Source organism: Melampsora larici-populina, assembly GCF_000204055.1.
Source record: "Melampsora larici-populina 98AG31 unplaced genomic scaffold MELLAscaffold_37, whole genome shotgun sequence".
Lineage (NCBI taxonomy): Eukaryota > Fungi > Basidiomycota > Pucciniomycetes > Pucciniales > Melampsoraceae > Melampsora > Melampsora laricis-populina.
In genome coordinates this window covers 137,335-152,860 of record NW_006768801.1, presented here as the reverse complement: position 1 = coordinate 152,860, position 15,526 = coordinate 137,335, and the positions used below count along the sequence as shown (strand labels likewise).

General features: G+C 42.0%; 2 protein-coding genes across 2 annotated transcripts; both read left to right on the top strand.

The window, feature by feature from the left end:
- Nucleotides 1-564: 564 nt before the first annotated feature.
- On the top strand, nucleotides 565-1,507 carry MELLADRAFT_90363 (uncharacterized protein; the record flags this gene model as incomplete). Its single annotated transcript, XM_007413600.1, has 2 exons — nucleotides 565-598; nucleotides 654-1,507. 2 exons carry the CDS (start codon nucleotides 565-567, stop codon nucleotides 1,505-1,507), a joined length of 888 nt encoding a protein of 295 aa, XP_007413662.1.
- A 9,077-nt stretch (nucleotides 1,508-10,584) lies between these two features.
- On the top strand, nucleotides 10,585-12,322 carry MELLADRAFT_75353 (uncharacterized protein; the record flags this gene model as incomplete). The annotated part of the gene is made up of 6 exons (XM_007413601.1): nucleotides 10,585-10,814; nucleotides 10,948-11,032; nucleotides 11,158-11,175; nucleotides 11,248-11,345; nucleotides 11,433-11,545; nucleotides 11,609-12,322. The coding sequence occupies 6 exons, from the start codon at nucleotides 10,769-10,771 to the stop codon at nucleotides 11,762-11,764; spliced, it is 516 nt and encodes a 171-aa protein (XP_007413663.1).
- Nucleotides 12,323-15,526: the final 3,204 nt, after the last annotated feature.

The window sequence follows — 15,526 nt, the reverse complement described above, 5'->3', positions numbered from 1 at the left end:
CTCTCAAAGAGCACCGTCCGATTTGGGATGCTACATAGCTTCCTTTGCACATATTTCATAGCACATCATCTGGAAAGCCGAAGGCGAATCAAATGATTGAATTTTGAAAGAGGCAGGGGATGAGGAGAAACAAGGCCTACCAACTCCCCACCAGTTAATCATCGATAGTATTATCATTTTCTGATCGATCGTTCAAGTCAATCGAAGTCTCAAACAATATCAAGAATCAAGATCAAAGTTTTGAATGATATCGTTTGTTATCTTTGAGACTTTGTTAATTCCGCAAACACTTTCTTTCGAGATGATATCGAAAATAACATTGTTTCTCAATTATTCCAGGTGGATGCTTATGAAGTGATCTAATACCAAGTCAGTAAAGATCGAATTGAGATCCTTACAGATCATAATCATCTTTTTTGATTTCAATTTGCTTCCATACAATCAGAGAGCAACTGGTAATTCGGTTTGTTGAGGAGTCGCTCACGTTGACTTTTTTTGCTGGATGGAACGTTTGTTGGAATGATCCGCATTGGTCATAGCTCCAAAAGGCCCCTCTGCTTTGGGATGCTGAAACAAATGTGCTCACTACTTATACCCTGTATGTTAACCTGTATTTTCCGCACTTTCCGCACTTTCCACCTTGCCTCGGGGAGGCTCCGATGCTCTCTTGACATCTGAAGGCGCACAGCTGATTCAACTGCCTGCTCACTTGTCAAACCCGGCTCAATCACAAGTCATACAGCCCCAGAACCCACCTTACGCGTATCCACCTCCCGGTATCCTGTATCCACAGTTTTCGCAAGGTGCTCATAACCCTCACGAAACTCCGAACCCACACGGACCTCAGCACGCGTACCCTGTAAACCCAAGTCATCCACTGTTTCCACATTATCAACATCAACAACCTACAAACAATATTCCACATCAACAACCTCCAAACTCGTATCAACAACCTAATCACCCTTACCAACACACTACAAGCCATTATCAGCAACCCCACCACCCGTATCAACAACATCACAACCCTTATCAACAACCATTTCAACAACCTTTCAATCCGTATCAACAACCACCTGGAAACAATTTCATTCATTCTCAACCTTCTCAAAACCACTTTCTTCCTCCTCAACCACCTTCTCAACTAACGGCTCCACCACCTGGTCCTTTCCAACATCCCCATCAATATTCAATGAACGGTGGGCCCTTCACCACCCCCATGAATCATTCGACCAATCATGGAATTAACGGTCCCCCTGATACCCCCACCTCTTCTACTCCAGCTTCTATGCCTCCACCTTCAATGTCTACCAACACCTCAATGGCTATTAACTCGAGTTTACCTGGCCCTCTTACTCTTACTCAAGCTACTGCTCCAGCCATTGAAGAACCCAATGTCGAGCCGGACGGTCAGAATATTGCCGAGGCTGTTGAACTTATTCAAAACGAACGCGACACAGATTGGCCGCCAATTGGTAACTTTGTATTTCATGCCCGATTGGACACGTAATCTCTTTTGCTAACAACAAATCAAACTTGTTTTTAATTGTACTGGTGGTAGGAGTTCCACCCGTTCGTTTGTTAGAATCACCTAAAGTGGGCAAGGCCTTTATCGAACTTGAAAACGGCCTGATGTATTTAAATGCCGTCGCACGCCACCAAGGCTTTGCTCTGGCTATCAAGAGCCACAAAACCGAACACCAGCGGACGGTTTGAGTGTATCTTTGGTGCTCACTTGGTGCCAGGCAGTCGTCAGTTGCTCAGCGAAGGACCACTTCTTCAAAGAAGACTGGTTGTTTGTTTGAAATTTCGCTCAACTATTGGACCGGGGTAGATAGATGGGTGGTCAGTAAAGACAAGAAGCACACCGACAAACACCAACATAATCACCCAGCCTTCAACGAACCTCACAACATGGCTATCTACTGACGATTCCCTCCCGAAGTTAGGAATTCCATTGATTTCATGTCTTCTGCCGGTGTTCGCGCAGGCCAGATTTGTAGTCTCCTCAACGTGGAACACGGCTCTCAGCCTTTAGTCCGTGACATACACAACGCACAATATCGTCTCAGGGACACGTGGCTTAATGGTCGAACGCCCATTCAGGGACTATTCGATTTGATTGCTTCATCTCAATGGGCCCATCAAACTCTTACCTCGCCAACCGGTACTCTCCTGAATCTTTTTTTTGCAAGTCCTTCAGCAATCATCCTAGCTCGACGATTCCATACCGTCCTCAGCCTCGATTGTACTTACAAGACAAATCGTTTCAATTTGCCTCTGCTACACATTGTAGGCACTACTAACACCAATCGATCCTTTACCGTGGCAATGTGTTTTCTCAGCAGCAAAAAGCAAAATCAGTACGAGTGGGCTCTATCAAAGCTGAAGGAAGTCGTCTTTCAGAACAAGGACGAGTCTTTTGCTGCTCCAATGCCACAAACCTTCGCCACGGATGCCAAAGCAGCCTTAATCAATGCCATTGGTTCAATTTTTCCTGACTCGGTTCACATCTTGTGCATCTGGCACATCAATCTCAACGTAGCCAAGAATTGCAAGAGTAAGTTCTCAGACGCTGAGTGGTCTGACTTTATGAAGTTATGGAACAAATTTGTCTCATCCTCCACGGACACCGACTATGACACCAATCTCGCAGCTGTAGTTAAGGTGGCCAAAGCGCATGATGTGTTTGCTTACTTGAACAGTACTTGGCTCTATCGAAGCGAGAAATTTGTCGTTTTATTCACATCTAAGACCCTTCACTTTGGGAATTCTTCGACCTCACGGACCGAAGGCAGTCATTACCGTGCAAAACAATTCCTAGACGGCCGTAACAATGATTTTTTAACATGCTTCAACGCGTTTAAACGTTTTGAAGAGCATCAAATGAATGAAATCTCAATTCTAGTAGGTATCGAAATGACTAAGACGCTTCAGGACCTTCCGGAGTTCTTCAAGGATCTCAACGGAGTAGTCTCCCATTTTGCCCTCAAAAAACTCAAGACTCAATATGAAATGCTCCCTGACTCACTTCAAACTCAATGCTCTCACACTTTCACCGGCGCATGGGGACTTCCGTGTAGCCATGAATTAGCTCGACATCGAGACAATCAGGACCACATATTGCCCGATGTCATCCATCACCAATGGAAGCTCGTAATGGACGACCCTCCAGCAACCCACCACGGCCTCGTTGCAGTGGCACGACGTAAATTTGACCAGCTACTTGACCTGCCCGAACATTCACTGCGTAAACTTTTCAGCGAGATCACTCTGTTGCAAACCAGTCGTTACTCACTGGTGCCCATCTTGGACGCCGAGGTGAAAACCGACACTCGCGGGCGCCCTCGTGCCAACACTTCAAAGCGTACTGCTCCTGAAAACGACACGAGCCGATGGAAATCAAATATCGAATTGGAGGAGGCCAGCAAGAAACCTCGGACCTGCAAGTGCAGCTACTGCAACATCGATGGCCACAAAATCACCACATGCCCTCGTCGCCTGGCTCAATCAGCCAAAGCCGGAGTTGTTGACGAACAACCGCCAGTAGCTAGCACTTCTGCAACTTCCTATTCACAAGACTTCGATATCATTCCGCTTACATTATCCGACATCAAAGAAGATGAAAGAGATTCGGCTTCAAATGAAGCATCCGATCATTCAAGCCAAAGTGATCAATCTGACCAATGTGAATCAGATCAAGATCAATCTGAAGACGAGTGTCCCTTTTGTGATGACCCACTTCCAGAGGAACCATCCACAAAACTCCTCACCTTGATGTCCGAACTTCTGGCAATGCAACGTGCGGAGGGTAAACTTGATGTAAGTACTTTTGCTTCCATTCTTTCACACACTCGAGTAATCACAAATTAACCATCATGTTTATTTGTTGAATTCACAGTTCATGCAATACACGGACTTTTGCCACCTACATCAGGCCGAAAGGGAAATAATTCCTTTTGGAATTAGCAATGGATGGCCCATCAACATCCATTTCGAACGTTTAGAAGAGTATGTTTCATTCATCTCTACGTCCTTCACTAACCTCCTAACCCTAAGTGACCATTTATTATGATCTTAGACAAATCAAGGGTCATACCGCCGTCCTTAGCAAAATCGTCAACAAATTAGAAGGTTCTACCTACCTTGAAGACGCAAAGAAGAAGTTGAAGGACAACGGCAAGCGCATTTTTCAAATGTTGGACAATATTGAGGTTGAGCAACCCGGATAGTAAGTCTTTGGAGTCCACAATGGATATATCAATTTCACTGATTATGAATCTTCCAGTTATGGGTATCAAGGTTTTGAGATTATCATGCGAACACTAGAGTCGATTTTCCTGGCAGACCCTTCTTCCTATAATCATCTCAATGCAAAGAAGGCAGCACCTCTCACCCCCGACTTCTACCTTCGGCAGGTGCTCATTCCGGAACTCAGTCTATGCTTGATCGCAACCGATCTCAACTTGGATCCACGTGACCCCAAGGTTCAAGAAACTTTGGAAGCCAGTCGGACTTTTGGCGCCGCGGTATTTCCAATTGAATCAGAGTCTTCGAATTCAATTGAAAAAATAGTGGTCAAAGAAACGAAGGGCAAGAAGGCAATGGCCAGCAGTAGTCAAATTAAGATTAATGCTTCTAATCAATTGCAAAAAAGGGCTCTACTCAAACCTGAAGAACAAATCATCTTGCAGCAACTTCCCAAAATCATAATTCCTTACATCCAGTCGCTCTTTAATCCGCCTGCTTATGGCAATTGTGGCTTCTATGCAATTGCCCAAGCTATCAATATATACAACGACGAATCATACGCATTAGTTCGCCATCAATTGCTTGAAGAGCTTACCTTTTATAGACAGGACCATGAACAGTTGCTTTCAACTCCCCCGACCACGAGTTCCCGAAAGACTCGGATGTCCACTCGGCAAAACAAACCTTACGCCACCGAGGTTATTGAAGACCTGCTTGTGCGACTTCAACCCCAGGGACCCACTTGCACTCGGGCGTTTTGGATGCGCATGCCCTACCTCGGATTCGTCATTGCAAGTACTTACAATCAGCCAGTTATCTGTTTCGATCCGCTTGAAGTCAATTCTTACACCTTCTTCCCTTATCGTACACTGCCTAACAATAACGATCCTATCATACTGGGTTTTGTCAATGGTGACCACTTTGTCAGTTTGGGTAGTGGGCCCCGATTAGTACCATTTCCTGAAGTGTACAACCATAATCACGCATCCACATTCCAACAAATGCCGGAGTGGATAAGAAAGTATCAACTTCAAATGCGTTGGTGGGCAGACCACTGTAATGGCTCAAGTTCAGCATAAGATAGGTTTATTGGTCCACGTCTATCCTTTTCTTCGGTACTTTTTGGTTTTGTATCTGTTTTGTGTCTTTCTTATCTGTTTTGTCTCTTTTCTTTCCCGTTCACTCTCACTCACTGGTTCTCACTGTCTGTTCCAACTTTTGTGTAAATCACTATGTATGCCTCCCTCTTTAAACTATGTTGTATGAAGGTTCTCTATCTATGTATCTGAACGAACTCAATTTGTGCGGTATTTTTTACGATTACGAAATCATTATGCCATGCTACGCTATGTATTGAATGACAATTATGATTCGAGATATGATATTGATAAGTGAGATCGATGTGTGACCTTCTCGTGTCCCATATAGCCAGGTCACTTAGGTTACTTGATGGCATTTGGACGACAAGAGGTCACTCGGCGCGGGCCAGATATGTATAATGTATATGGGTTGCCCTTTTTTTGCCCGTTTCTTGCCCGTTTTTTTTTGAAATAGGGCTACAATTTCTTGGTAGCCCGGTGTCCGGCCCCGGGATCGGGCTACGGGTAGTGATCCGCGGGCTCAAAATAGTGGAATCCAAAACTTAACCCCAACCTTAGTTGAAAAACAGCATCTGCTGGTCAGTATCGATTTGCAATGATGTAGCGCCCGCTGCGTGTCAGTAGCGGGACAAGAGCGACAAACTTGCTGACTGATCACCTCTTTGGCAACCCAGTTCTGAGTTTATTTATTCTCGACTTGCATCTTCCTTCAAGGCCGTAAGAATGATCATGATACATACCTATATGTACTGTGCGTGCTTTTTCCGCATAGTTACTGTGGGGTTTTCTTGCTATGCCACGCCAATGTGGTGAAAAGAAAAGACCTTCAGAGGAGGCTGAGTTTTCTTCAAATACTGCATTCAAGTTATTGTCCTTGAAGGTTCTTGAGCTATTAGATCCTGTCAGCAGGGTTTTTACACGGGGAACTCATATTCCGGTCTTCAGAGCAGATTTACCTCCCAAGCATTTCAGTCCATATAAACAACTGGCAACAAGGGTACTTCAAAGAACACTTGTCAAATTTTTAAAGAAACTTTCCAGGCACATAAGCTATATCAAGCTACGTGATCTGCAGAAAATAGCGCGCTGAGTTTGACACCCTCAACAAGAAGCTTACATCGGGAAAACCATAGGTGTTGCTCTCGAAGGTTAACAAGAGGAGGATCTTTCAATAAGGGAGAGGATATGGGCTCTGACCTGCTCTGACACGTTTAGATTGACCCCAAGCCTGAGTGCCAATCAGAGAGCTGATGGGAATTGGAATAAACGTTGCAGATGGTCCAGTCTTTCGCGGAGATTCAGAGCTCCATCTAGCTCAAGGTATTGACTTGCTGCCCATTGCACAGGATCTTTGGTTGAATCCATCCGTGCAGCGACACGCACATTGAAGTGAGCATTTAATTTTGAACTTTGGACGAAGAAATTAAATGGAATTCTGCTAGTATTAGCAGAAGCACTTCTAAGCACTTGGTAGATCTAAAGTTCTTTCATATATCAAAGAAGACCTCCAAAAACGCCCTGACTACAAATTACCACCAAAGTTCAGAATATTGTATGGAATCCTACTTCAAGAAAGCTTTCCAATCACAGACAAAAATGACTTGGATGACATAGTAGTGCTAGCATGTTTCACAAAGATTGATATTGATTGGCAAGATGGGCTTTGGGTATGTGATTTTTATCTGTTTGCTGAAACAAACAATTTAATGAAGCTTACCTCAAGTTCCACTGTTGATACATTTTGATTTTGTTGTTAGCCTTGGTATTCAGCACATACCACTTGCCCCAGTTGTGGAGGAGAAATTGATAGCTTGAGAAGAGTTTCCATGTTTTTGGTTAGGGTCCGGGACCCCATCACCTCAGCATATTAAACAGAAATCCAATGATGATTCTGGTATCTGGGCTGATGGATCAGGCTTTGAAGATTTTCTGTTTTCATCATGATATCAATTTTTGCAAGATAATTTGATACTCAAGAAACAATAGTTGTAGATCATCTAATTCAATGTCACCATTCACAGGCGCCAAAATCAATGCTCACATACAGGTGAGCATTGTACACTTGCTTGAACACTGGTGTGCTTGAATTCTTCAAAAAACGATTGGTTTTCTTTCAAATTCCTTCAATTGACATTTTTGGTAGTACATACTCAGGTGATCAGGCTGTTTTTGCTCAAATTTTGCTGTGCATTGCTGGAGAATGCTCATTTCCATCTTGGATGAGCGTCCTTTGAGCTCAGTCTCTCAGATGAGTACTCAGAATTAGTTCATGAGTCACTGCATACTCAGAACAGCTCAGACCCTGGTCCAAAATCCCAGATCAGCAGACTCCAAGGCATGCCACTGAGGGTCAGCTGAGGGGCTGAGATGAAGTGAGCACATGGGCCAGCCCTCCCTCAGGCTTCTTTGCTAAGGAATGAAGGCTGAGGAAGGCCTAGTTAATTCTCTCGGTTCCTGTTTATCATGTAATCAGCTGATAAACAGGAAGAAAACAGGAAGAAAAGGGAAAGAATTTGGCAGTAAAATTGAACAAACATTGAAAAAAAACAAGAAAATTTCAACGCTCACCCCAATGCAAGCATCTATTTTTGCCCCTGTTATTGTTCTAAATGCCCAAAATTTATTGGTGTTGAAGGGAGATCATGATTGTTTCAATTAATAAGCTGTAACATTTCAGAAGGATACCAGTCCAACCTGGATGCAAAACCAAGTTTTGCTGTTTTTTTTGACAAAAGCCAGCCTGGGATGATTCCAAGAGGGCTGTCCAGATCCCAAACCTGATTGAGTTGAGCACAGTCTGATCTTAAGGACTCCTAAATAGAACTATTCCCTTGTGAGTCTTTGTGGTACCCACGACTCACATGATCCATTGTATATTCTTGTATGGTTTCATTTTTTATGGATTTGTTCGTTATATAGATACCAGCAGAAACCATTAGGAACAATGTTGGCCAATTCAGGTCTCTAGAAGTGGATCCAAAAGGTTCTAGCTTTTCCAATAAAGTAAAGCCAATCATCTTACTTATTTCTCAAAATTGAGAAGTTGAACTTCATTAAACCTGGCCCCAAGGCAGGTGTCAATTTTGTACAAGCACATTGGTTGTCAAGTCTCAACATCTTGATCAAACACTGGACAATCATTCTGGATAAGGTTCAAGCCTTTTTCCCATGGACCACCTGGACATAGAGATTTGAAGTACAAAAACCATCAATAATCTGTTGTGTAAGAATAGACTCAAGCTTATATGTCATGAATAAACTCTGCCTTTGATTACAGGACAAATGTGGTTTGGATGAAAATTCACTGTGGATGAGAAGCTTGGGAAATAAAAGATTCCTCTTGATCGGAAGGTCTCCAAAAAATATCATAAGAACTCAGTGCATATATCAATAAGAGATTCAACCCTTGGATAGATACCATGCCAGACAGCCAATGTGGGGTTTAGTTTTTTTCTTTGAGAAGCATGACAGGACTTTAGATTGAGTCATTCTCCCATCTACCTCATGCTTTTCTATCCACAAAACCCCCTATTTTCCTTGTACTTGATATGACAGAATGTGAGAGATGGGTGGGATTTTGTGATTTTATCAAGGGGTATTTCATGTTCAATAGCCAGTCTCAAACCTGAACCTGGTACACCAAATTGCCTTTGTTGGTGGCAAATTTGTGTAACTCTGTTGATCAAGTTGATATGTCTTCACAGCTCCTAGCCAAAAATTCAACTAGGTGTACCAGGTTTTTTGAAAACCTGTTTTGGTTTGAGATAGGACCCTGGAATGCTCCTACTGAGCCATCTGACAAAAAATCCTGCTTGGGCCTTCTCAGCCTCAAATATATATGATGAAACAGGTCCTAACTTGGCTTTTGGACCAAAATGCATGTGACCAAAAAGCTCCCAAAAAGACCGGGCTGGAGGATGCTTGTGACAAACAAAGTCCTAATAGGACAGACTCAGACACCAAAACACAAAGCATATCCTGATTTCCAAGGCACATCAAGGCTGCCATTTTGTCACACACACACTTTTTAAATCATGATCAAGGAAAATACCATTCTGTGTGGCGGTGCAGATCTTGACTTACAACCCAGCATGGCCTTGACTGATTCCCACTTCTCATATATGACTGCATACTGGACATTCAGCCTTGATGCATTTGACATCATCTATGTGTTCAAACCATTGGGCAGCGCAAACCTTGTATCAGTCCATGAAAATGAGGCAAGTTATTCAGTCTTTTGGTTGGTTTGCAAAATGCTTCTATCCATAAAGATTGATCAGTCGGTCAAGCAATATGAGGATGAAAGACAATTTTGCTGGCCATTGAGCCAGCTGATACAGAAGACGCTTAGTAAGTCATGTCTTGGTAGTTTTTTAACCATTTTTTTATCTCCTTAACCGACAAAAATCAAATATTATCATCCTTGTTTGCTTGAGATCAAATTACCTGCATGGGCCTTGTGTTGGCTTGGGCTTCTACCAGTTTCCCCAGGATGTTTGTCCAATACTTGGAGCTTTTGACTGGTCCTCAGGACTTCTTATATGCGACAAAAAAGGTCCTGATTTGGACTCTTTTCCAAAGAAAACCAGCTTAACACAGTCAAAAGCGGGGGAGAGCTTCTGACAAAAAAGTCCTCATTTGCTTAAAATTCCATATTTGACCAGAATTTCTTTCCAAAAAGTCCTAATTTTTGTCAGACACCCCGGTAGGGGCCTGCCAGGGTCCTTTTGAGACTGACTAATGTTCTTGACTTCTCCATCCAACTTTTAGGATTGAAACTTACCTTTGGTTGTTTTGATCTCAATCCAGAATCTCTGCATTTTTGACCATGTTGCCTGTCAGTGTTGGGTCATACTGAAAGCTCTGACCCCATGTAATTCTTTCCCTGCAATGGTGCACTGCTCTCAGCAATCTAGCTACATCCTTGTTGTCAGAAAATGAAAGAATAGTTGTGGATAGTAATTTGTTATCTCAATGCTTGAGTAGCAGTATCGATAATCAAGGGTTTCAACTCGTCTTGTCCACTCTAAATGAACCCAATATCTTATCAGCAATTGTTCTGGAAGGTTCAATGACCAAACCAACCTGGAGTTGTTTTCCAATTTTGTTGTTGTGGAGTCCAAGTTTGACATCCTTTGTGAAATTCTAAAATGTGTATTGTGATTTCTCCGATAAGTTTGATAATTTTACAGTTTAACATGGCAACCGAACTTTGAATTAGAATTTCATTACAGTTCATGATTATAAAACCCTACAACCATTGAAGCCGAGGGATAGGAGAAGGTTTTGGATCGCTACAACTGCTTACATATTATCAACTTCTCTCCTCAACTTCACCTTCAACTTCAGCATCCTCAACTTCAGTCTCAATATCAATATCACTATCAACTTCAACCCCAAACTCTGCGAACTTACTTACCATGGCCTCTTACCCATCCGCTGTATTGTTACGAAAACAATTAGCCGGTTAGCACCCTTCTTCGTGATCGTCTCAGTCCCTCCCTTTCCGCTACATCAACTCTATCACCTCTCTTTTCCTCGATCCTCGATCCTATTTACATTCAATTGACTTTCGCACCTTTTTACTTGACACCATCAGAATTCCGCAAACGACCTGTAGATGGTTTCTCGGCTGGATTAGTAGATGATAACGATGTCTACGAATGGGACATCACAATATTTGGGTACATACCACCTCTTGTTGTTGATTGTTTACACAAAGCTTTGGGATCGTTCAAAAGTTTAGGAAACTAACTTTCGGCCTTGCGCCGCGTGAATTATGACTTATGTCTCCAAAAAATGATATCAGTCCATCTGACACTTTATAGTACGTCCTACATCGGGTCAAACGTATAGAGTTTTCTCGAACTAACTCATTGAACCTTGATCGATTTTGTAGTGATGGCGCTTTCCTCAGAGCACGAATGTCATTTCCACAAGAATTTCCGCTACTACCGCCTAAACTCCGATTCACAACTCAAATGTGGCATCCTAACAGTTCTGTCTCCCTCCACTGTTTTTGAACTTGCAAAAATCACCAGAATGAAATGCTGACCAAACCAACTCTTCGTTCTGCGTATACAGTCTACAGTGATGGTACAGTTTGTATCTCCATTCTACACCCTCCAGGCAATGACGAGTATGGATATGAAGACGCAGGCGAACGTTGGTTACCCGTCCACGGCATTGAATCCATTGTTCGTTTTCTTTCCCTGTTGAGTAAAAGACCGACAAGCTAGACTGATCATTCGACCCCACAGCTCGTCTCTGTTACTTCTCTTCTAGCATCTGATAATCCGAATACTGAATCGCCCGCGAACATAGATGCCGCCAAAGAGCTTCGCGATGATCCTGCTGCTTATAAGAAGAAAGTCAGACGACTCGTGCGCAAGAGTGCCGAAGAAGCTTTCGAATGATTCTGTCCACTCTAACCTGTTCAACCCTCTGATCTTCCCTCGTCATTTTTACTCTTTTAGATGTCTTTTGTAGAGGAGACCCGATTGTCTGCGTATGTGTGTATGTGTATGCGTTGTGATCTTAAACATGCTCACAGATGGGTTTCCTTATGTTGTGTTTAAGTCTTTTTCATGTGTTTGATTTTTTTTTCTTGTTAGTGAAAAGGTGAGGAAAAAACGAGAAATGATCAAGGAAAAATCACAATGTTTTTTGAGTTTTAACCTTTTTCTTTTTTTCACCTCAACTTCACTTCAAGTTTTTCCATGACCTCTCATTCATTTCAAGTTTTCCTTCTGCAATCCTGATCACTCTTTTCAAATTGATACAAAATTGTTGCTGGGTTTTCATTCAAGGATCATGATCTCATCAGAAGTACACATGAACCCAGTATCAACAAACCTGTTGTGAATTTGACCTGTAATACAAGGAAAGAAGGGAGCTCTTTAGTAGCTTTGTATTGAACTTGTGCATTACATGTGTGAATGAGATCTGATGATTTCAGACAGGAGTCATCCCAGAAAAAGTAAATCTTCTAGGTATCTCTGCAATAGATTCAGGAATCCTCCTAACACTAATGAAAGACTGTAATCACTGGCAAAAAAGGTTACCACTTGCCATATCTTCTGGTCAAGTCCCATTGAGATGCCCTGTGGCCATCTTGATTGTCCCTGTGTTATGCTATTACAAAGTTTCAACAATTTTTCTATCCACTTGGGTCATCTCACTGTTCCATATCTTGCATTGGCAGTCACACAATCAATCTGCATTTTCATCTCTTTCATCTAAGGGAAAGTTGGGTTGTGTTTTGTATTTGCAATGGTATTGCAAAACATTGATTGGCAAAAATTATGTCAAGAAAAGTTTGACTCCATCCCCGTCATGAAATGAGATCAAATACTACTTTAAATGAACCTTTTTGGACTTGGAAAAAGCTTTCTTCAACACCCTTGAGGCTCCATCATCATCATCAGCCAACACCAGTGAAACTCAGCTTGTTGATTGGACTAACCTTTCATTTTGCACTCAAACACATCAAGTGAAGCATCTAATCAAGTCATAGGCTATCACCAACGCTCGGATCTCAACGTAATCCGCCGTAACGTTATGTAAAACCCATAACGTTACGGTCAACCGTATTAATTCTTAACCGTTCCGTAACGTTGTGGGGGAGCACCGTAGCAAAATGCTCACTTTGGTACGGTTGTGCTGTAATGAAGCGTACCGCGATGCCTATCTCAAGGCCAGATTTCGGTCGTCGCGGCCTATTCTATCCAAAATATGAAAAAAAAAAAAAAAAAAAGATATGATAATGACCTCTTAACGAGAGACAAGAAAAGAAGTAAAATAATAGCAATACTCTTGAGAGAAAATAGATAAGAAAACATCAAAAGATGAGAAAGAAAGGCCACAAAACAGAAGAATATCATAAAAAGCACGAAAATACTAATTTTTTCTTCATGTTGTTGATTAAAGAAGTTAACAAGAAACGAGAAAAACAATTCGAAACGAGAACGATTGATTGCGGGTAGTTGTAAGTAGTAGCAGACAACCCATCATCATCTTCTTCATATCTAGCTCTGGCCTCTCGGTGGCCTGAGAAAATGGGATTATTTGAGTTCCAGTTCCGATTCCGTATCTGTCCGGTGGCCAGGTTTTGAAAGATGTTGGGTCAAAAATCTGCTTGCCCGAATGACTTGACATGACAGCAGAGATACAAGAGCTCGATCGTCCATTTGAGCTTTGGCTAGCTCCATTCGAACATGGAGGTTGAATGAAATGATGAGGTAAACCAGGTCTTGGTCGACGTGAATAGGATTGAGGTGGAGATGATTGAGAGTTTGTAAGGATCAATATGGTTTTGGAAGGCCCCTGCGTGGAGAAAATTGTGGGATGGTATCAGGAATGTGCGAGGTAATGGGTTAAGGGGAAAACCCTGTATGGAACCATAGTCATAACGGGTTTTGTCGCGGTTTACCGTAACGAAGTGGACCCGTAATTGTAATTGGGACCGTAACCGGTTTCTGACACTTGGCATTCCGGTACGGTGGTACCGTAGTGTCAAAAGGCGGAACGCGGTACGGCGCGGACCGTAACGTACCGTACCGCTGACCGTAATGAATCACATACAAGCCATCACCTATATTTTTGTTGAATTTATATCATTCAAATTATTGAAATGATATGAAGAAAATCATTCAAGTGTTTTCAAGGACTTCATCAACTATATCCATTCATCTTGCTCAGTCTGGTTGATTTGATCAACAAATCAAGACCAACTTCAACCCAAGAAGCAGAGATTTTGGAAGATGCTGTTATGCAATTCGCAATTGTGATTATATTCTCTACCAATTGTATGGCATGCTCTGCACAAAAATGGAATCAGTGGGATTGTGGCCTTATTCTCTTTGACTTACTGCCAGAATTAAAGAGGTTCTGGGATGGGAATATGGGTCCTAAGTACCAGATTCCCCTTCTGCTACTGTCAAACAGCTCCATGAATATTTCTTGAGGAGCCATTGTGATATATGTAGTCAATGTTTCAAAATGTGTCTCAATCTGAACAAAGTTACAGGATGTATTGCATGTGATTTGCTTATCTAAATGAGCAGATAACTGAGTAGACCTGTATGTATCTGTCAGCTGAGATTTACTCAGATGTTTGCACATATGTAGCATATGATTTATGGCTCAGATGTGCAGTGCAAAATGATTTGATGACCCCTCTTAATCATGTTGAAGAATATCAGGATTCATATAACTATATAATAGAATTAAAATCTAAAGACTAATTACTGGAGGACTTAAGATCAAGAGATACAAATCAAAAATCAAAAAAAAGTTTGGATACAATCAGAATGGTCATTTCTCTTTCCTTGTTTTGAACGTTTAAAATTCTTACAAGATCATATTGTATGTATTCGGTAAAGCCTCTGTTTTTTCAACTTGAAATCTATTGATGAAGTAGATGAACAAAATCATGTTGACTGTGTCCTTTTAAATCAAAATCTGTTGATCAAGTAGATGAACACAATGATATTGGCAGATTTGGATCTATGTACACCATGGGGTAAGTGGGACATGCCAAAAGCCGGGTTGAGAACAGTTTTTGACATTTTCAATTAAAAAGAAACATGTCTGAGACGTTACTAGATGGGACCAGACAAAAATTTCTCCTGGAACATAACAGTAATCAGAAATTAGGTTGTATCAGACTGTATCCGGCTCAGCCAGGCAAAGATTGAGGATGATAAAATGATTGCATCCTGATAGGATGCCTGCACTTGGCTCAACATATGATCTCAGCCAGGTCTTCCTCACCCTTCATACCCTCTTTGACCACATTTTTCAATCTTTTCAAACCCATAAAACAAGGCAAAAGAGATTGATTGCCCCACGGCCAACATGGACAACTGAACCAATAAGACCGTCTTGTCTGTGTTATTGGAACTGTCTCATCTAGGAACGTCCCAGGCACCGGGTGAGGCCAAGGACATTTACCCCCTGGTGTGGATGGAGAATTTGAAAGTGTCTTCTACTTCAGTGCAGATTTGAGGACAGTGCCTCTATCATATGAATCCTTCTGATGAAAGCAGGTGAATATGACAGTACTTGAAAACCAAAGAATTACCTTACTGCATGACCACTGTGAAGCACATGCATTATCCGTAAAGTTACAGTAGTTACAGCACTGATAATGTAAACAAGTGTGGAAGTTTGATGAA